Source organism: Suncus etruscus, chromosome 18 (assembly GCF_024139225.1).
Source record: "Suncus etruscus isolate mSunEtr1 chromosome 18, mSunEtr1.pri.cur, whole genome shotgun sequence".
Taxonomy (NCBI): domain Eukaryota; kingdom Metazoa; phylum Chordata; class Mammalia; order Eulipotyphla; family Soricidae; genus Suncus; species Suncus etruscus.
The window spans coordinates 4,590,402-4,614,725 of NC_064865.1; the positions used below are offsets into that span (position 1 = coordinate 4,590,402).

Here is a 24,324-nt window from a genome sequence, read left to right on the forward strand (position 1 = left end):
AATAACTACCAAAATTAGTTAACTTTAAATCATGATATATCACTTCGCATAATAAATTAATAAAATTAGATGTATCAATTTCTAATAAAAAAGCCTGCCTTCGTACATTCACAACGGAAAATTCTGTTTTCTTAATCAATTATGTTTTGAATAAAAATATTTTCTTCATTTTATAATATTTTGACTTGAGGATAAAAATCACATATTACTAAAATAATTATTAAAAGAAAAACAACCAGAAATCCATAAAATCCTATGAACAAAAATAATCACATTATTAAACTATTAACCACCAACACTATGTGTGTATGAATAAATTCTAAATTATGAATTTAAACAAAATAGAATATATTCTACTCTGATGAGAACACCTATATGAATTGCAAAAGAAATATATCTCAGCAAATGCATTCATATTAACAACTTTCAGTTTATCTTGTTTTGGTTACCTTCCAGAAGATCATCCTCATCTATGCCTTTGACAATCTTTGACTTGTAGTCTCGGAAAAACATGTACTTTAGCAGTCTTCTAAGTTTTTTCTATTAAAAATATAAATTATATAAGAAATTTTACATATATATTTTCTTTACTTGTTAAATGCTAAATAAATATAATAAATTGTACCTGAAATCATGCAAAAACATAACAATTCTTAGCATAATAAGACAAATTTAGTTATCAAACTAAAGACAAAAGCTTAAATACACAAGAATTTAAATTTATGTCTCCATATCCTTTAAAATCATAATACATTTTATGCATTGTTTTATAAGATATTTGAAATCTTTCTGAATACTGAGATAAAAATCACTCTCAAACTGGTTTTTCTAAGATATTTTAGAATTCATACATATTCAAAACCAAAAAATTTTTTAAATAATTTATAAACATCTAAACAAGCAACGGCAACAACTGACTTAGAAAGCCAAATACTCTTCCTTTTAATTGTTTTATTATTCTGAGAATTTTTTATTTAGAAGATTGGTTTACATTCATATAGCTGGAAAACATTCGGTAATCCGAGAGACATATTTTTATGAAATTCAAAACTGATGAACTATAGTTGAGCTTAACAGGGTGTTCTTTAGACTTATTAGAAAACCATAACAGCTTAACTTTAAAAGTAACTGAAAAAGCTTTGTAAGTTGTGCTTAAACTTACAAGGTATCTTTATTGGCTTTGACCTTCACATTTAGAATTACTAATTACCTCAAATACTTTACACATGCATTATTTAACGTTTCCAACAGCTCTAAAATATACACAAATATAATAACCTTTCTGTATATACAATCAGAGCTTAGAAAGGATAAAAGTGAACATATCTCTGATTCTCACTGTCCTTATTTACGAAGAAAAACTACCTTAAGTTTGTGTTTGTGAGAAATAAGTAAATCAAAGAATTAGTGAAGTTTCCCAGTTCAATACTGCTGCACGGTAGTTAGTAAATATTGAATATAAACTGAATTTATTGAGAAAAAACACATATAAAGTTCTTTGCTACCCTGTATTCTCTTGGCTCTGACTTCATTCTATGCTTTAAATTTTGCCTATGTAAAAACTAGTTTAAATTGTTTAAGGGACAAGAAAGCAGATAAATAAAATTACTACCATGAGGAGGAAGATGAACATATTAGCAAAAATTTTCTAGTTAGTTCACCTCATCAGTAGAGCAGTATGGTTAATTAGCATACATTATTAAGTTTTAATATGATTTTAAAACTTCATAGTCCATATAGGACATCTCCAGAAGGCAAAAGAAAATGTCAGCATTAATATTTAATTTTAACCTCTTAATTATGAGGAACAAGGGTTAGGGTTACCCTTTATACATAAAGATGTCTAGGGATCACTACTGTGATTCTCACTGCAGAGGTATAGTTCAGACCTAATTGGGGGTTGCTATCATGACGACACCTCGGAGTGAACAGAGCTATATTTGGCAATGTTCAGGGGCCATGTGGAATATCAAGGATCAAACTTAAGCAAAGTTGATTAAGCCTATAAAAAGCAACATATATATGTTCCAGCCTTTGAGCCATATCCCTGAACTGTGCTGTCTCTTGAACTATCAATGAAAAAAATAAAAACCAGATCAGACATAATAGGCAAGATATGAAAATTAAATTAATTGTTTTCAGTTGTCTTCAAAAAGAATCCAAATTCAGGATCCCAATCTCTAAGAAGATCTTCATAGCCACATAATACAAAATCCTTGTTTTACTTTATTGATTGGGTTTTGAGCCACACTAGCTATTCTCAGGGCTAACTCCTGGCTCTGCACTGAGGAAGAACTCCTGGTGGGATCAGGAGAACATCTGGGATGCTGGAGAGCAAGCCTAATTCAGCTATGTGCAAGACAGAAGTCCTACCTACATACATCCCAATATTTGTTTTACTTTAATCCTTAAGTATAATAAAGGAACCAATGCATATTTTCACCGTTCACTATGTCTCTGAATTTTCACTAGTTACTTCAGGCCACCATACAAATATTTTACCTTCATTCCTAAACTAGCAGTCCAGTTATCTCCTTTGCATGTGGCATATTTTTTGTCGACTGAGTATATGTCACACCACGCACAGAAATCTACACTTTAATAAACCCTATAGTTTCTCCATTTTAAACATAAGCATAAATTTCTGCAAAGCTCAAAATACTTAAGCTAAATTATACTGATTTTTCTAAGCATAAATTTAATTCAAAATGTATACTATGATTTTTGCTAGAGAAAACACTTTATTGTTTCTTTCTCTTTTCATCTTCATCACTGAAGAGTTAATGAATTAATAATTTTTAAAAATTTGGGCAGGTTGGTTAAAAGGAAATTTGTGAGACTACAAGGAAAATATTTGATCCATATTTAGTCAACCTAATTCATCCATAATGAAAAGTTTTACATGTATAAAAGAACTCGGGGCTGGAGAGATAGCACAGCGGTGTTTACCTTGCAAGCAGCCGATCCAGGACCTAAGGTGGTTGGTTCAAATCCCGGCATCCCATATGGTCCCCTGTGCCTGCCAGGAGCTATTTCTGAGCAGACAGCCAGGAGTAACCCCTGAGTACTGCCGAGTGTGGGCCCCCCAAACCCTCCCACCAAAAAAAAGAAGAACTTTTAGTAGGAAGTGTCAATAATGTAATCTATCAGGCTAGAGGAAAGGTGTACTGTGAAAGAGACACAGACATATGAGAATGTTGAAAGAGAAATGGCAAATGCAATTAAAAGTAGAGGGAAAACAATGGAAAATTAAAGTGGAGCATTAGGGATATATATCACATAAGTTTTAGATAAAATTTTTTATTAAAAACTTATATACAATTAGTAGCTAATGCATAACTTAAGATTTGTAAATGCCACTATATGTTATGAGTTCAGAGTAAAGAAAGGCAGATCCTTAACTACTAAAATGTTTTTTTGCCATGATTATTTATTATATGGCATATTCATATTGATTATAATATAGAATGAACTGTTAAAACAGCTACTTGTTGGTGGCTCCGAATGGGAATCAGTCAGTGGTAGAGCATATGCGTGTTTGAGGCCCTGGTGTCAAGTCCCAGAACTGCCATAGAAACCCCAAATACCAAAAGTACAAAAATAAACTTTTCTATGAAAATTTACAATCATGAATAAACTAAGGAAAAAATTAAACATTCTATTGAGTTATATCCCAATAGCAGAAAGAAACATGCAGTAATTATGAAGAAACTACTATGTAGTAATTTTAATGTGCATTTATAAGCTGGGTGGCTATGTAGCTCAAGGGTAGAAAATACAGCAAGGCCTATTTTAGTACCTAGAACCTCATAATTGTATCCCCGGCCAAATTGAGAGAACTATGGTGGCCTTAGTGTCATACGCCTGGAATGCTTGTCCAAATGGCCCTGGCACTGAGTAGGGACATCATGTGTCCCCCAAGAACATCTCAAGTAAATAAACAAGCATATAAAGAAATGAGAATTAGCTGCTATTAGTTAGTGGTCTTCTTTATCAGGTGATAGTAAATGTTAATTTTTGGCAGAGTTTTGCAAACCAGAAAAATCAGTTCAATCTTTATGATGCACATTAGAAAGCTAATGAAGGAAGATTCAACTTCCTTCTCTATATGTAATGAAGCACAGAGCATGACATTTTAATGCAATCCAATTGTTTACTATTACCTTATCTTTACGCATCAAAAACAGAAGATCTTCAGCAGAGATCATTCTTGCTCCCCGAAGCTGAGAAACTTCAGCAGCTTGCTGTAACTAAAAACAAAAGAAATTTTGCAAATTTTCTCAATAATTTAAATTAAATATACTACAGTCATGATGTCTCAAAAAAAAAAAAAAGAAAAGAAAAGAAAAGTATACTTGGGAAAAATAGAGCAATCACATTACTTCTTTACAAATCAAATATGTTTTAAGGGAAAAAATGCAATTAAATTAACTTATAAGCCCACCTGTAACTGATACAATAAATAGAAATCCTTGATTTCTTTCATGCAAAAGAAAAATCATGTGCAGCTTCCAGAAATGCATTAATGCACCTGAAAATAATTTTATGAAATTTTATCCTCATATCCATGTGAAGCAATGGTTTCACTCAGTATCACTAGTTGAATAAGTATATTATTAATCTGAGCTCCCATGCTGGTATGATTTGAAATAGGCCCATTCAGAACTTTAAAAGATCAACAAAAACAGTAGCTGTTTCTAATATCCAAAGGAAAAAAATAGCTTTAGTTTTGGCAAGTCTTCAGTGGGCAAAGGATTCAGTCCATAAATCATAATACTAGACTGCATTAATTTCTTTCCACAGTAATCACATGCACACAAAAAGTTAACTGTATCTGGAATGCACAACACAAAACATACTGCATGAAAAGTTAGATTTCCCCTGAAATGTTCATCGGGGCCCTTATATCTACAAAGTAGAAAATTTTCTGGAATTCAGAAGTCCTAGAAACACAATCTTACTTGAAAATGACCTGGAAAATTAAAGAATGTGAAAAATGATAGTCCCTTTCTTTGGCAAAAGCAAAATCAGTTTCTTATTTTGATTACTTGGAAGGAGCATAAAATATATCCAGCTGAAAAAAAAGATGCTGGAAAAAAAACACTACAAAAATGTGTCTACAACTTCTTCCAAATTTGATCAAACCATGGTGATTGTACCAAACCACTCCATCAAAACATTATAAAACATCTTACATATAAAATCTAATTTACATATAGAAACTATTTCTAAATCTGTCCTTCAAAAAGAATAAGTCTAACTCACATACCTATAAACTTTAAAAAGTGGTAAAAATTACTTTAATATTATAATAAATAAAACGGTGCTTTTGTACTAAGGAATTTCTACTAGAATGTTTCAGCAATTTTGCGAAGTAAGCTTCAAATCTTGTCTAAATACACAGACGACAAAATAGACTATAAACTCCCTATGTGTCAGTCTTACCACTGAATATCCTGGATACCAGTGGTTGGTATATAAACATAATTCTACCTAAATATAGAAATTTAAATTTAACTGTGAACCATTTAAAAAGAAATCTAGGGGGGAAAAGCTTTTTTTTTTTTCCTAAGAGATGATGCATCAACTCAGAAAGCAACCTAAAAGTGTTCAGCAGGAAAATTTTAACTATGTTTTCATAAATCTGGGAGAGGGTCATGGACGTATAATGTATAAATGTTTTCTAAATAAAAATATTTTTATTATAGTAGAAAATGCAAGAAATCAGTATAGAAATAAAGAATACCGATTCATTACCTGGAAACATACAGAGAACCAAGGAAGCAATACTGTCAAGTAACTCAATGTTTCATTCAATGAAGGATGGTGACTATATTAAAATTTGAAAGCACTATATAGACAAAAATAATTTTACTCATGTTAAAAAAGGATTAAGATAAAAACACAACCCTCAATATTTTCCTAATTAATCAATTCTTTATAAAGATCACATACGATTTTTATAACTCTGTAAGTTGACTACAAAGACATCACAATAAAAAATGGAAATTAAAAGATACTATAAAGTGTCTACAAAGAAAAAATAGTAAAGGGGGATTGTCTTCCACAGAGGCAGGTGACGGAGAGGAAAGTAGGGAGGAAAGGAGGGAAACTGGGGACATCGGTGACAGAAAATGTGTATTGGTAAAGATATTGAACACTCTATGACTAAAACTCAATCATGAACAAACTTTGTAACTGTGGGGGATAACACTGCATTATGAACAATTTTATAAATCATAGTGTTTAAAAAAGTAATTTTGGAAAAAAGAGTTAAAAGATACTGTACAGTAAGACATTAAAAATCATGTTCTGCCTCACAAATTGAGGGGGAAAAAAGTAGATAGTACCTGGAGCACACAGTCGCATGGACATTTAGTGGAAATAAAAAAAGATCAGACCTAAAGACCAAACTCAAAGCCAATGACAACAGAATTGATACCCAAACTATGAGTTCTACCACAAAGAGGACCGGTTACTCTAGCAGTCCAGGGGGTAAAAGGGGGAGGTATGGGATGCACTAGGAACAGGGGTGGAGGGAGGACAAAATGGTGGTGGGAATGCCCCTCATTCAATGTCACTATGTACCTTAAATATAACTGTGAAAGATTTGTAATTCACATTGGTCATAATAAAAAATTATCTAAAAAACATGTTTACAATACCAGTACATAACAATTTTAAGAATCTGGAATTGTTGCATTTATTCTAAATAGCACGAGAACATTCATTTTAATTTTCAACTATTCAATTCACTAAATTACCTCATTGAACCTAGTACCCATGTACTACTAGCACTACTAGTTTTTTTTTTTTCAATGTGTTTTTGGCATCCCTGAAAAGAATGCTCTAGTAGTGAAAATTGTTCCCTTAGCTATCTTGACTGGCTAACCCTATTATGTCCCATGATCCACAATTACATTTCCCAAGTTCAACCTCTCCTCTATTATTTGAGAAGACCAATTTAATCAACTATGATGCTGGAGAATGCATTCCATACTTAAAAAATCTTTCTCTACACTACAAAGATTATAAAGGGACCCCCCCCAACCCTTAATATAAGCTGAAAAAAATATCTAGGAGCTTAGTGTTTAACATCACTCATTTTCCTTGAGTTAATAATAATATCTTTAAACTCATTTCCCCCTCTAGAAGTTTCTTTTTTCCTTCTAGTCATCTTTGCTTTTTTTTTTTTTTTTTGCAGTGCAGATACTTTTTAGTTTGGTGTGATATATTTATTTTGCTTCTGGTTCCTTAGTCAGTAGCATTAAGGCACTGAAAATATCTCTTACTTTCATGAAGAGTTCTGCTTATGATTTGCTCTATGTATTTTATGAAACAAAACTAATAGTAAGGTGTGAAGGGTTTAGATTAATTTTCTTGCAAGTAGCTAACCAGCTTTCACAAGTAAGAAAGGGGGCTTTTCTTACTCTACTTTATTTACCTTGGTCCTTTGTCAAAAATTTACTGTTCATACATCAGAGGAGTTTTATCTGGGCTTTCAATTCTGTTCTTTGATCTGAGAGTCTTCCTTTATGTGAATGCCACACAATTTTGATACAATAGCTTTATAGTATAATTTACATAAAAGAAAGAAAGTTTACTATTTTCTTTTTCCCAGGATTGCTTTGACTATTTAGGGAGCTTATCTTTTTGCTGTTGTTTGTTTTTGTTTTGGGGACACACACAGCGAAGCTCTGGGGTTACTCCTAGCTATGTGCTCAGAAATCACTCCTGGCTTGGGGGACCATATGGGACTCTGGGGATCAAACACAGGTACTTCCTGGGTCAGCCACGTGCAAAGCAAACACCTTACCTCTGTGATATTGCAATGGCCCTTTAGGAGCTTATCTTTACATATAAATTTTTAGCAATATTTGGCTCATGCTGTCATGTCCTTAAACTAATGCCAGGAGAATTTTGATGGGTTTGCATTGAATCTGTTTTTTACTTTGAGTAGGCTGGCAATTTTAAATTCATCTCATTCATGAAAAAGAATCTTGTTCTGCTTCATAAATTGAGAGGAAAAATAGGATGGTATCAAGACCAAACATTGAGTAGAAATTAAACGATCAGACTTAAACACCAAATCCATAGTCAATGACAACAAAATCGATACCCAATCTACAGTATTTGCTGGCTTATAAGACGACTGGGTGTATAAGACGACCCCCTAATTTTGCAGTTAAAACATAGGGTTAGGCCTATATTCGCTGTATCAGACAAAACGTTCCTGTGCTGCAACTGTATGGACCACAGTGAGCCAATCACAACAAGCAAAGGTCCAAAGGTTCTACTGTGATAGACTTCCTCTCTGACTCTGGCCCATCTGAGCAGGCTTTTGACAGTGTAGATTTGGAGACAGAACACTGTCTCATTGGCATGCATGAAAAACCTGCTTGGATTGGCTGAGTCAGAGAGGCGGTCAGAGCAGCCTGGCAGTGATTGGTGCAGGATCGAGTTGGAAAATTCGTTTTGTGGCAATATTCAGACAGTTTTCGTTTAGCAGCATATTGAAACATTTTTCGGGATTTACTCGGCCTATAAGATGACCCCCGATTTTTGGTTGACATTTTTTGTTTCAAAAGTTGTCTTATATACCGGAAAATACAGTACATCAAGCTATATACAGAGCGGATCACTTAGACTAGCAGTCTGGGGTGGGTGGGTAAAGGAGGGGGAGATGGGATGCATGCTCGGAACAGGGGTGGAGGGAGGACAACACTGGTGGTGGGAATGCCCCTGATGCAATGTCACTATGTACCTTAAATATTACTGTGAAATTTGTAATTCACTTTGGTCATAATAAAAATTAAAAAAAAAAAGAACTGTTTCTACTTCCTTGTGTCTTCAATTTCTTTTAAAGGTAGTTTGCAGTTTTCTTTTTCTGCTAAATTTTCTTCCTAGGCTAAGCTGGTTCTCAGAAATTTGACATGGGCAAGGACGAGGGGATTCAAACATTGAATTTTAAAGATTTCTCTCCTCTACCTCAATGCATATAGAAATAAACTTTATTTCTGTGTGTTGATTTTGTATTGCCACCTTACTGTATAGCTCTATAGGTTCTAGAAGTTTTTGGTGGAATTCAGGTTTTTCTATGCATAATAGCATGTCATCTGTTAATAGGCTACTTCAATTTATTCATTTCCTATTACATGCCCTTTAATATCTCTTTCTTGTCGATCACTTTCAAAAGACTATCCAATACTATGTTGAGGGTAGACATCTTTGTTTTGTGACCGATCTTAGAGAAAATGCTTTCAGGTTTGTTCTGATAAATAAAAAGTTAGCTGTGTATTTGTGACATATGAAAATTTGGGACACACAATCTTTACTATATAAAAAGATACGTTTCCTTCTATTTCCATTTTGTTGAAAATTTTTACTATGAGTACTAGATGTTGTTAAATCGTTTTTAGCATCTATAGATATGATTTTTTATTTCTCCTTGTATTTATGTGGGTTATAGTAACTCACTTATGTGCTAGAACTATTCTTGCATCCCAGTGAAAATTCTACTTGATCATAATCTACTTTAGGTTTTTTGTTGAAAGTTTGTCTTATTATTAAGGAAGAGTATTTGATAAAGTTATTCATAGTTGAGTTTCCGGCATAGAATGCTCCAATATGGATCACGTTATCTATGTTAAATTTCCTCCACCAATGTCCCTATTTTCCCGCCTTTCAGCCTGCATCTTTGACAAACACATTTGAAATCTTGATAGTTTCATTTTTAAGGATGTCTCCATCTGTTAGTTTGTTTGTTGTTTTCTTTTGTTTTGGGGCCACACCCAGTGACACTCAGGGGTTACTCCTGGTTCTGTGCTCAGAAATTGCTCCTGGCTTGGGGGACCATATGGGACACTGGGGATCAAATCGCGGTCCGTCCTAGGTTAGCACGTGCAAGGCAGACGCTATACCGCTGGTATCACCACTCTGGTCCCATCCATTTGTTTTTGATATCAGGAGAATGTGGAACTCACAGAAAGTGTTTGCAAAAATTCATTTCTCTAACTCTATAAGAGAGTTCAAAAATAGCAGGAAGCAAGTCCAATATGTTTTCAATGACATAGAAGGTCAAAAAGAAACAATGGTGAAAGAACTGCTTTCCATATGACTGGCCTGGGTATCACTGGTAGTCTCCAGAGACTGCCAGGAATGAAACCTGAGCACAGCCAAGAGTACTCCCCAAGCACTGTCAGATGTGGCCCCCAAACAAACAAACAAACAAACCAAAAAATAGAAAGTTTGGAACATGACTCCACTTTAAATAATATCCATAGGTCCAGGACCATAATTTTGAGGAGGAAATTTATTTATTTATTTATTTATTTAATTATTTATTTATTTTGGTTTTGGGGCCACACCTGACAGTACTCAGGGGCTCTGCCCTTTATATAAAAATACCCAACAACTCAGTAGTCCTATTTTCTAATTATGTAAGCACTATTACTAACATTACTATTACAATCAACTATATATATATATATAGGGTTTTTGGGCCACAGCGGATGACGCTCCCGGTTATGTACTCAGAAATAGCTCCTGGCTTGGGGAACCATATGTGGTCTGTCCTGGCTAGCCACCACTCCGGCTCCATGGACATCAAGAATATTTTTAATATTTTGTTGTCTAATTTTCTTGCCAATCCTTTTAGAAATATTGGAAAAATATATGGATTTCTTGCAGCTTCATCTTGTATCCCCCAGAGATATCTGGAGTACTCTAGACTCTTTTAAACAGTTTAACTTTAAATTTTTCACCACATTTATTGCTCTTTCTTACTTTACCTCCTTATTTAGGGAAAACTCTTTCTTTGAAAGTTTGTGTATCAGAGTACAGTTATCATAGCTTATACTCAAAATCCCTATTTCCAGGATCACATAAGTGGCTCTACAATAGAGTAGATGCTTCAAATGCAAGACATTCAGGTTTGCTTCCTGGTGACACAAAACTAGAAAAAAATTCCTATCTATTAATTTCAGCATCTGGATGATCTTGAAGCAGAAGCACAATTCCATTTTACCTTTGTTCTTAGGTGTGGTCATTATTATTTTATTATTTTATTTGTATAAATTACTTTAAGACCTATGTCTTACATAGATGATCATAATACATTTTCTTGTGCTATTCATGTTCCAACACCACCCATAACATCAATGTAAAAAGTCCCTCCAACTTTGGCACCAAATCAAACCAATTCTCAAGCCTAACCCTTTGAAAACACAAAATAATACATTTTATACTGCGTGTTTACAGCAATATAAAGAGCAATGGTAATGAAGTTTTATTTAAATACAACAAAAAGAAAATTTGTAAAGTTATTGTTTTTTGCAATGAGGTCATTACATCAACTGCCTGAAGGTTTACAAAATTATTTATTGCTATTTAATCTTTTGGTTATTTGCTGTATTTCTGAACATTAGGCGGTTTTGAATCTATGTCAATGTCTAATACATCTACTGGGATGACAATATTGAAAAGTTTGGAATTGTCCTCAGGCTGCATCTGTAGTCATAGTCTAGGCAGGGGTCCTCAAACTTTTTAAACAGGGGGCCAGTTCATTGTCCCTCAGACCATTGGAGGGTCTGACTATAGTAAAAACAAAACTTATGAATGAATTCTTATGCATACTGCATATATCTTATTTTGCAATGAAGAAACAAAACAGATACAAATACAAAATGTGGCCTGCGAGCCATAGTTTGAGGACCACTGGTAGAGTTTTGGTCAGTTTGACATCCCCGTAGAGAATAAATACAGAGACCAACGGTGAAGTGGTGAAGCCAGGCCATTGGTGAAGCGATGATTGTGGGTTTTGGATGTAGCTGGCATGGCTTCAGTAAGGCAGAAACTTAGTCTGCCTCTCCACCCAAGATGCCGATTTTCACAGCTAGGTTTACTCAAAAGTGATTCTATTGAGCTGGCTGCTGGAGGAATGCAGACACGGCAACTGCATTTGTTGTGTGGTTCAGGCTGCCAGGTCTTCTGGAAGCATGAGAAGGTGTGGTGGGGAGGGTCCTCCCACTCACTCCAAAATAGTCATTATTTTATGTTAAAGAGATCTGGGATTTCATCTGAGAAATGAACAATATGCTGTAAGAATTCTGTATTCTGCTATGTGACTCTAAAGAAAACCAGTATTTTTTTTTTTAAAAGAGGGAGTTGGGGCCAGAGCAATAGCACAGTGGTAGGATGTTTGCCTTTCATGCAGCTGAACCAGGACAGACCTTGGTTCCATCCCAGTTGTCCCATGTGGTCCCCCAAGCCAGTAGCGATTTCTGAGGCAACAGCCAGGAGTAACACCTAAGGGTCACCAGGTGTGGCCCTAAAAACAACAACAGCAACAGAAAGAGAGGTAGTTAAGTAAATGAGTTTAAAAAACGCACATGATAACATCTAACTGTCTCTCATATTTAAACTGCAGATAAAAATATCTTTGATAGTTTTTTTTTAAATCAGGCTCAGGGTAATAGTTTTTTTTTGAAAGAATCTGCATATCTGGAAATGTATTAATTCCACCATTATTTCTATTGATATTATAGCTGGCATAAATATTAATATTAAAATTAAAGTCCTTCAGCATTTAATATTTATGAGAAATTAGTTGTCTTTTTTTTGTTTGTTTTTGTTTTTTGGGTCACACTCGGTAGTGCTCAGGGGTTACTCCTGGCTTTTTGCTAGAAATCACTCCTGGCTGGCTCGGGGGACCATATGGGGTACTGTGATTCGAACCACCATCTGTCCCGGGTGGGTTGCATGCAAGGCAAAAGTCCTACCGTTGTGCTAGCACTTGGTCCTGAGAAACCAGTTATCTTGTTATTATTAAGCTTTTCTATGTTCTTTCCTTTCAGAAACTACTGTTATTTCTTTTAACTTGAAATGTTTAAGTTTCATACTGCTGTGCAATGGGAATGATGTATATTTATTTTTTATGGTAGTCACAGAAATGCCTGCATGTTTGTTATTATGCACGAACATTATTTTGCCATATTTCTAAATTTTCTTTTTTCTGTGTTCTAAATTGTATATTAAATCTAAGATGATGCTCTTTGTATATGGGTTTTTTAATGCTGCAGATTTTTAATAACTAGTTCCAAACTGTGCTGCCAGAATAGTAAAGGGGACCTGACAGTCTGTATGATTTTTCAGGGGTAGGGTAGGGCATTATAGAGTTTCTATAAAATTTTGGGATAATAATTTTTTAACTTTCTATCAATTCATCTATCCAAGATGTTTTTCATCTATCTAAGTCTTCTTATATCAACATCTTTAATCCAGGATATATAATTTTAATTTTCTTTGCTCTATTAAACAAAGCTTCTATAATTTGGAATTGTCTCCCACCTGTTTTAATCTTTGTCATTTTGTCTCTGCACTCTAAAATTACCATACAGTTACTTAGTGGGGGTAAGGAAGTTATAGAGATTAGTACATATACTTCCTATGTTTAAGCAGAATAGGTTGCATTGCTAATATGTACTGAATATTCTATGTTGCATGATTTCTATTCATTTTATCACACACTTTACAACAAATCTAGTACTTAAAACTGGTCACTTGATAGCAAATGCTATGTACATCAAGCCATTCATTGGTAAGGTTAATTAAAAAAAATAAGTATTATTTAGGGTCACATTCAACAACATTTAGGGATTATTCCTGACTCTGCACTCAGGACTTAGTTCTTTCAGTGATTAGGGGAACATTTGGGATGCTGGGGACTGAATTCACGTTGGCAGCATGCAAAGCAAGTGCCATACCCACTGCACTATTGCTTCAGTCCCTGTAAGACATAATTTCCTTTCAGAAGATAGAAATCAACAATAACTAAATCAAGATTTATATTTTATTGAAAAGCATATCCACAAAACATTTTATTGCCTTTCAAGACATTTTTGTTGCTAGCACATAAAAGATTGCCAAAAAAGAGAGAGAAAAAGTGTTTTGGATTAAAACAGTCAAGTCAGTTGCTTCTGTAGACAGAGTTTAAGAATTGACAACTAAGCAAGTATTTTTTAGGAAATGAATTTGTAACCAAATACAGTTAACATTCAGAAAACTATAAATGTAAAATTTTATTTTCCTATCATATGATCTCCTTATTCTTTGTTCGTGATTGGTCTTTTACTCTCATGGGCATTAGAAACATAAACAAGTTTATAAATTGATAAAAGATGTGCCTAACTTCTGAAAGCTTTGTTTTATCTCTTCCTTTTAGAACAGTAAGTCAAACACAGTTAACTTAAGTTTAAATAAAAATAAGACCATAATTAACAGTATCACATGGCTCAAAGAATTCAATTTTACTTTATATATTTCTTAAATTACCAAGCCACAATCAATAAAGCTTTCTAAGCTTAATGTTTTATAAAATATGACTGTATTTTATTGTATAGAAATAGCAACCTTGACACATAACTCATTTTCTTGTTATCAGTTAGAAGTGAAATAAAGGAAACCATTTGAAAGTTCTATTTTAAACTGTCCAACATGTTATTTTTTTTCATAGAAAAAAGTTTGAAGACATACTGATTTGTCAGTAAGCTACAGAACATTTGGAAAATTTATAAGTTGAAATTAAACTAATAAATTAGAGTAAAATACTATACTATACATAAAATATAACATAAAAATACTAAATACTAATGTTTAAATAAAACCTATGAAATTATTTATTAACTAAAATGGTAATACTAAGATACCATTTCATTTTTGAACAAAAATTATTAAAACTTCAGAAAGATTAGAGCAGATCTTGAATTTGTTCATAGTACAGAGATAACTTTTGATTATGAAATGACTGAAAACCACAAATTTTAGAAGTCTAGTAATGTACGTTTAATTTGAATTTAAAATTTTAAAACAGTGAAAATTGAAGCAGCTCACAAAACGTATAAAACATTTGTCCACACTTAACAATGCCTCCTTTTCTTTCTCTGCTTATTTCTTAGTATCTGTACTGCCTGCCATAGTTCCTTCTCTTCAATTCTAAAAACATATCCAGTAAAAGGGTTCCAGCCATTCCTTCACTGTAGGGACAAAACTCTTAAGAGGTAATTGATAGTTCATTCCTTTTACTCAAGAGTTCTACATAATGTTTCACATAGTAATATGATGGAGTTCATTAATGCTTAAAAATAAACATAGGCTGGGGCTGGAGAGACACTTTAAGGTTGCCTTTGCAAATGGTTTACCACAGCTCAATCCCTAGCATCACCTGGTCCTTCAAACATTGCCAGGTGTAGACCTGGAGAACTCCAAGGACTGCTGGGTGTGGTCCTGAAAGTCCTCTAGTGGTGCTAAAGTTACTAAATAATTCCGAGAATGCCAGGGCCTGAATTAGAGTGCATTTTTGGGCATTCTCATCTATCTACTGGACTGGTTAGCCAAAAAAATGCTGGGAGTAGCCTCTAGGCCTCCTGAGCAGTGCTCAGGAAGCCTCCACATTCTCTTTTACCCCAAATAAACAAAGATCTTATATTTAGTCTTCATGGTTAAGTTAGGGTGTTTCAAATACTGGACTATACACTGACTCATGTAATCATTGGAAAAATTTAAAGTAATAACAAAGAATAATCTTAAGAAATAAGGAATACTGATTGAAAATTTATTATCATTTTCTTTTGGCAAAAATTTCATGATTTCAACTTTTTTATTGAGAAAATATGTAAACAAGTACCACCAGAGAATTTCTTAATTTTAGCTTCTAATTTTGGATTTCAGAACTGGACCCATGCACAAGGAGATCAAGGCTCTTCAATAAAATGTAGCTAAGTTATGGTTTCTTCTGTTAGTACTGAATATCCTCAAGAATGTTCTGGAATATTTAATTCATTTCCTCCTGATATCAGATGGTCTCACTAAAAGAGTGGAACATCTTTACATATTATATAAATTGATTTCACAAGTGATTTAATCAAGAAGTTTAAAAGAAATTGAAACCTTTCTAAATTTATCTCGACTTTTTTTTTTTAACGCTCATAAAATACCTTAGAAAGCCAATGTTTCAGGGACAGAGAGATGGTAAGTGGGCAAAGGACTTACTTGTCTTGCAATATGGCTAACACAGGTTCAATATGCAGAATTACATATGGTCCCTTCCCTAAGTCTAATCAGGAGAGATCTCTGAGCACAGAGCCAGGAGTAAGACCTTAGCACTGTCAGGTGTGGCTCCAAAGAAAGCAAAACAAAACAAAAAATGTTTACACGTAGGAAAAGAATTACCAGACAACCCAGCAATACCTCTTCTTGATATCTATTCTCCAAAATAAAAAACATTAAATCAAAATAATATTGCTGAACTTAATAATAAAGCCAAGATATGGAAATGACCAAAGTGCAGGACTACAGATTAATGGATCAAGAAGTTGCACTATATATACACACAATACAATACTAAGCAACCCTAAGAAAGGACAAAATCATGCAGTTTTCTGCCACTAGAACAGAACCAGAAAATGAGCTGCGTAAATAAGCAAAAGGTCAAGATATAGAATGATCTCGCTCATATATGGGACTTAAAAATATACAGCAAGGAGCACTAAAGGTCGAAAGAAAACAATGGGAGAACTGATCCACACTATTGATTTGGGGAAGAGAGAGGTTTTGAGGTGCTTGGGAGGAGATGGTAATTGGTGATGGGGGTGAAGCTGGAATTGAAGGTATAGAAAATAATCATTACTAGCATTACTATCAAACAAATCTCATTTTTTTTAAAGGTTATAGTTTATGGCAGAGGAAATGGCTTAAAGGACTAGTTCAGGCTTTGCAATTCCTGGCACTGCATGGTCCCAAGCACGGTCAGGCAAGCCTCCCAAGCACAGAATCGGCTGCTGTCTCTGAGCATCAAGGGAGGAAAGGGCACACTGGGAGAGAGGAGGAGGGAGGAGGAAAAACTAATATATTTCTTAGTAAATGAGAATTTAAATTTCAGGGTTATAAAATTATTTCTATTATATAGAAAAATTAAAGGCTATTATTTTATGGTTGCATATTACGTAGCATTTATACATTATTTTACCACAAGAAAATTTAGTCTGTTTTTATATCTACGGCATGTCACTAGCATCATTATTTTAATAGTTTGAGAAAAGTATCTAAATTTGAAAAAATAAAAACTAACTTGGCTTTTATTGAAAAAGATTTAATTGCTTCCCAATTAATTGTAGTCATGTAGAATCCTTTCAATGTTTGAAGCTATAGTTTTGAGTGGAATATGTAATCTATATCAAGATCAGCAATTTCCTCAAGTGGCAACTGAAAAGGTGTAGGTGCCGATGACTTCTGAAGAGACTCGGGTTTTGTTTGTAATTCTAGTATTTAACTCTAGTCATCAATTACTTTTGATTGCATAATCAATTTGCATCAAAGAGAGAAGTAAAATGAAAACTCACAAGAAGAAATAGTATAACATGGTGAGGGGAAGATGGGAATCAACTAGCAAGGGAAAATCTCCATAGTTGAAAAGCAATAACAATCAATTCATTGAACTTTGTGAGTCTGAAAATATTCGAGTGCTATTTGAGTATTATTTAGTAATAGTAACTTTTTTTTAACCCTAATACTCACCACAGTCAGTACACAAATAAGCAGGTGAAATAGTTTATTATTCCGGTACCTATCCTCTATAGTCTCAGATATATTTGAAAGCCAAAGATAGTTGCAAAATGGGATTAAAGCAATGGAATCACTAATGTGTAATGATACCGGTCTTTATCCGTTACCAATCTGGCTATGCTTTTATCATGCGATGAACAAAGATAATTTGTATATACTTTCCCCTCATTCTGTCATAGAAATAAGCCCTTATGCAAATTTTGTATCCAGTCTTTGCCTGCATAGGAAAAATTAATAAATGGAATAGACAGCATTTATCAAATTAGATGTAGCTCATGTAAAACTAAATAAAAAATCAAATTTCCTATATTCAGATGTTAGTTCCATATTTTACCATCAGATTATTAAAAATAAATCAGAAAATTGGTATAGTAAAAATCTTGTAAAGACATAGGTCATTATGAAGATCAATTGAAATGAAATGAAATCAAATGAAATAGAAATTGGGGAAATATAATGCAGTACAGAGGTTTAAAATATTATTTAGTAATAATTCATTCTTTTAATAAAATGGTGAAATATAAAGGTAAACAAGTAAAAGAAGAAAATGAAAATACACTAATGATAAATTGATAGCTGGAAAGATATCTTAGATATTAACAAACATCTAAAAGCAAAATTAGGCTCTTCTTCAGAAGTTCATACACAAGAAGACAAAATAGCACAACTATCCAATGGGATACACAGCCATATTCTGAAAAAGTCAGTAGCACAGTGAAGATAGAATGAATCCTTTAGCTTTTAAATAGTCAACTAAGGTGCTGCAGCCTCTCTGAGGTGTCCTTTAACTCAAGCATAGATTCCCTCACCCCCCTGCAATGCATTCCCCAGGAATTTTATTTAATTTATCACTCCATTTTGTACACATCTTTTTATAAGCTTTCCCTTTAAAAATATGCAAACTCCTCACAGAATGAAGTGAAATGACAGTTGATAACCTGTCAAAGTCAAGTAAGCAAAGAAGTTGTCTTAACAGGAAAATCCCTATATTTTTGTTTGTGTTTATTTTTTCTTTTTATTTGGGGCCACACCTGGCGATGCTCAGGGGTTACTCCTGGGCTCTGCAGTCAGAAATCACTCTTGGCATGCTCAGGGGACCATATTGGATACCTTGGATCAAACCCTGGTCCTTCCCAGGTTGGCCACATGCAAGTCAAAAGCCATACCACTGTATTATTGCTTCGTCCCAAGGAAATCCCTATGTTAACAAGAAATAAATGTAGAAACAATAGTAGTGAGATTGCAGACTTGTGGATCCCAGTAAGCATAGTGTGAATGTGATTGACAACTGAACTACAGAGATTTTTTAACTCACACACATACACATAGACAGACACACACACACAATTCAAGGGGGAGGGAGAAAAATAATATAACCAATGGTCTTTCAGATATATTAAAAAATAAATTAGAAAACAAAACAAGAAATAGACAAGATAATTTCAAAAATGCAATTTTTTAATTTCTTCTATAAATATAAAGATCGTGTACTTCAATAAAGAGAAATAACAGAAGAGTAAATCTTCAAATCACAGCTAGTTCAAAAGTTAAAATAAAATAGATAAACCTGGAGTTAAAATTCTATTCTTTTTGTTTTTTTTTTAGCACCTCGTATAGGCTAATAGCTGGGCTCAGAAATGAAAAGTATCTAATTAGAAGAAAAGCAAGCAAGCAATAATGAGAAAGAAAATTAAAATTTCTGTTCTCACAATGTCTACAGACTATCCTTATTTTAGCTAAGATGTGAAGCACAATAAGCCACAAATGATTATTATGACATATTTTAAGTTAAATAAAATCAAAGATTTATAAGAATAAATTCTGTAAATTATATACTATATTGAGGTGCATATCAAGCTGACAAAGTTACAAATGTTCATCAAGGAAGCCAGAGACTATCTTATATTACTAATTTGAAAAGTCTCAAAAACACAACTACAGCCTATCTAAATTGTCTAAAGAAAAATTTTGAGTAACCCATAGTTTAGTCAGATATTAGGCAAGATGAACTTCCAATTTCAAGGCAAAACAAAGTATTTTTCATAGAATCAGGATTTGGAAGAATCTTCAAATTTCAGAATTTATCAGGTTGAACTTCAGCTAATATTTGTGTGACTGTATTATCTCTGGTTATGATCGTGTGGAAACAGACTTTTTTGAATTTATGTTTATTAGCCTTCCTTATAAAGACAGCATGGTAAAACTAGATAATTAAGAAAATTTAACTGACAAAGATTTGAAACAAGCCCATGAGACAATAAGTTTCTGTTTACACTGTATCCTACATTTAGTAGAGAGCTATTTATATTCCTCATGTCAATTATATAAAGAAAAGTTGAGTTTTTTACATAAGCTAATATTGATCAATCAATTTTGATCAATCAATAATCCAATCCTTATAAGACTCAGAATTGGTAATTTCATGCAGGTTGTATTAAAAATTCTAAGTCTGACAAACTTCAGTACATGTTCTTGTTGAAGCATGTTTTGCTTTTGGAGGAAAGGGAAGGATTTTTTTCACATAGTCCATACTAGAATTACTCTCAGAAACACAGCAGTTAGAATTGTGACTGGGGGATCATTGGGATCATGGTAGAAGGATTCTTGTAGACTGATAGTGGGACAGGACATAGAGCAACATCTTGCAAGAATAAAACAGTATTACTGTACTACTGCACTACTAAAAAATAAAATTAAATTAAAATTGTATTACAAACAATTCAAAAAAACCTGTGAAGCACATTGGACTGTTTATTTACAGGGATTTATTGAGAACCGGGCACAATTCTCAATAGTAAGGTTTTCATATTAAACAAAACAGACACGTCTATGTTGACATGTGGCTTATATTTTAGTGGCTAGGAGACAAATAATAAACAAATTGACATGTCACAATAATCTTTATGTCAAAATAATAAAGGTAAGTAGTATAAGCTGTTGGAAGAGAAGCTGCAGACTGTGATTTTACAGAGGATGACAGGGCAGTGCTCACATTTGGCAGAAACTAGAAATAAGGGGCTAAATTGCAGTGTCATTGAAGTAAAATCTATGTGGGGGGGGGCATAGAAAAAACAGGCTTGGTAGAAGTTTGTGCTTGAACCTGGGGGAGAAAAATAAAGACATTCTAAGAAAAAAGACAGCTTAGATGAAAGCTCATGAAAGATCGGGGTGAGACAGGGCCATGTTATATAAAATATCTATTTTATCATCATATAACTTTAGAATTCTTCAGTTAAGCAAGATATTAAAGTCATGTTGAAATATTGGGAAATAAAGAGATCACATAAAAGCATTAAGTAATTAGATGCCATAACAACAACTTTTAACACTAAAAAAATAATGAGCAAATGTCTTCTAATTTCTCAGGTAAAAAACATTTGCATGAAGAGGTAGACCAAACAAAAACAAACAAAAAAACCCATGGAGATTCTAGATGAATAAATCCTAAATGCCATTTTACTTACAACTATATGAGCTCTCCTCTAAGTATGCTTCCAGGCCGGAGAAACCATGTATGGCTTAGGCCAAGGGAATTCCCATTCTAATTTCCCCAATGTTTACTGTGCCTATGCAGAAAAAAAAAAAAAGAAAGAAAGAAATACAACCCTTTTTTAAGAAGTTGCTGGTCTTTTTTTTTTTCTTTCCCTTTTCTTATTTTTGCTCTCGTTTATTTATTTATGTATTTATTTATTTATTTAGGTTTGTTTCTTCTTAGCAGATGGTTTTAGTTTTTGGTTTACTCTTTTTACTTTCTTAATTTTTTGTACTTTTTTTTGTTACTCCCTTATTGGTATTTTTGTTTCATTTTGTTTTGTTTTTGTCTTGTCTCATTGTATTTTATTTTGTTACTTTTTCTTCTTCTTTCCCCATTTTTCTCCCAAAGGGATCCTTACAGCACCTAGACAGACTCCTCTCATATCCCTTCTTATATCTCAAATAGATCCATATTACTGGAATCACCTTGATTAGTATCATATTTGGAGGGAGAAAAATGGATGATACCAAGACCAGACAGTCATATGTCCATTTGGTGGAAATAAAAAAAAAGATCACAAAATCCAAAGTCAACACAAAATCCAAAGGCAACGACAACAGAAACGGTACTTAATCTGCATCAAGCCGTACATGGAGGGAACGGCTGCACTAACATTATGGGGATGGAAGAAGGGGAAGTGGGATGCATGCTGGGAACAGGAGGGAGGACAACACTGGTGGTGGGAATGCCCCTTATTCATTACTACTATGTGCCTTAAATATTACTGTGAATGAGTTGTAATTCACTTTGCCCACAATAAAAAAGTAATCATATATTGTAATACAAATAATAATGACAAAACCCTCTAAAATTTGATGCTGTTAACTACATAAGAACACATTTGATATAAAAATGTTAAAAAAAAACCAGGAAAGCACGGGAGGACAACTAAAAAAGGCAGTATAGGTTCATTTATGTATGAAGAGATTCAAATATAAAAAACCTCCCTAATTCAAAATATTTTATGATACAAAGTAAAATTTGGTTACATTTATTTGTATGAATACAGATATATAAGAAAATCAGATCTTTATCTCCTTATATCCAAATAAATCATAACTGTAATTTTAAAGTAATAAATATAGCTTGAATTTACAATCTGTTCTCAAAATAAATTTAAGAATCACAAAAACAGCAGTGAAGGGAAAAATCAGTAAATTTGATAGTGGTTTAATGAAAATCTATGCATAAAAATAAACCTAATAGAAAAATATTTGTAAAGCAGCTAGTAAAATATTATTATCTTAAACAGAGTTCATGGAAATTGAGAAGAAAAACAAGCAAAGCAAAAGGAAAAGTGAGCAGTAATACGAAATTAGAAAATTTACATAAGAGTATAACTGGTTGGGCTTGGGGGTAGTTCAAAAACCTGCAGGTGATACCTCAATAGTTCAGGCCTAGGTTTTGGATGGCCTGCCAGCACCATTGAATTCTCCCTACAAAAGAATATAACTGGCTAACGTTATATAGAACTGAAAACTGTAAGCTATCTTTTTGCACCTTAAATTATGAGATTTTTACAAAAATTAGTAGGGTGGAATTTAATGTTTATTCACCACTAGGGTGACCCAATGTTCTAAAAGGAGGTTCAGTAGGAGGGGATTTGGGGACACTGGTGGAGAGAAGCTGATGCTGACATATCATATGCCTGAAACTAAAACTCTATCATTAACAGTAATAAAAATAATAAAGCCTCAACACAAATTGGACCATTCCAAGTTGTGTTACAAAAAAGGTAACCTCTCTGAACTCATCATTTTATTTGCACATATCTTAGAAAATTGACAGATATTATAACAATTTATGAGCTGAGAATATTATTTAAAAGTAATATAATGAAAGGGCACTAACTTCCAATGAGAAATGGATTTTATACTATCTTTAAGAAAAAACATTTTTAAGGTTATTAGCAACAGGCGAGATCTGTAATAATAAAATGTTAAAAGTAGTCAGTAAAATAAAAATTGAACAGTGGATGAAAATCTAAATATTAAATTTTATTTACAAAAGAATAGAGAAAATGAGTTTTTTTTTACTTGGTAAAAGCTTACATAGGTGACCTTTTCTGCTTGACTTTCACTATTTTTTTCCATTTTTCTACCACTCATTTTAAAATGATCAATTTTTGGAGCTGGAGTGATAGCACAGCAAAAAGGCAATTGCCTAGCACGCGCTGACCCAGAACAGATCCAGGTTTGATCCCAGGCATCCCATATGATCTCGTAAGCCTGGCAGTAGCGATTTCTCAGTGCAGATCAAGGAGTAACCCCTGGGCACCATCAGTTGTTGTCCAAAAACAAATAAATAAATGATCAATTTGTTAGTACTAAAGAGGTATATTTTGGGGCTTGTAAACTTACATATAATTACATATAAAATGTCTGAATGGGAGGTCATTCAAGATTTCATGAAATTTGCAAAAGACATTCATGACAAATAAATCCCAAAGTTAAAAAGAATGAAGGATATCTATTAGTTTTATAGCCACACCTGGAAGTGCTCGGGACTTCCAAAATTCATGCCTTACCATTGTTCATTTTCAGCCACCAATATTCTCCCAGTTTTGCCCCACCCCTGACCCCAGCTTGACTCTAAGGGAGGCACTTTTCTATTTTTCTCCCTCCCTCCCTTCCTTCCTCCCTTTCCCTCAGTTTCTCTCTCACTCTTTCTCCCATTATTACTTATCTCTTGTCCTTTTTTCTCCTCATCCTCTTCCTCCTGCTCCTCCTCCTCCCCTTCTTCCCCCCCCCCCACCCTCCTCTCCCTCTTTATTGTCTTCCTCTCCCTATTTTTTCACTTTTGTTCTTTTAGGTACCATGTTTGCAACACTGTTACTGAAAGGCTATCAAACTTTCCCTCCTTTCAAGCACCCAGTTTTTGTCGAGAGTGATCATTTCCAACTATTATTATCGTGGTGGTCACTTCTTTTTCCTAATTGTACTTGTCCCTCCATTTCTACTGACTGAGACCCAAAGTAATAAAAATATCCAAAAGATGTTTTTCCATCTTTCCAAAGGTTCTTTTTACAAGGAAAACTTTCTATTTTATCTCCTTGGCTTGGTACTGCTGAATTAATCTGTTAAAAGGGCATTCAAATAAATTCTTTGTACTCCCACAAAAATGTAAGCACCTTCTTACTTTTTAAGGTTTTAGAATTAAAAAACATAGCT

At 33.6% G+C, this 24,324-nt stretch overlaps 1 protein-coding gene across 1 annotated transcript in view; it reads right to left on the bottom strand.

The window, feature by feature from the left end:
- Window positions 1-24,324, bottom strand: part of SUPT3H (SPT3 homolog, SAGA and STAGA complex component) — a 507,641-nt gene that overhangs the window by 269,484 nt on the left and 213,833 nt on the right. The window contains exons 4-5 of the mRNA XM_049765516.1: window positions 4,164-4,250; window positions 450-540 (exon numbers count right to left, since the gene is read on the bottom strand). Coding sequence (XP_049621473.1) covers window positions 450-540; window positions 4,164-4,250 — 178 coding nt within the window. The remainder of the gene's footprint in view (window positions 1-449; window positions 541-4,163; window positions 4,251-24,324) is intronic.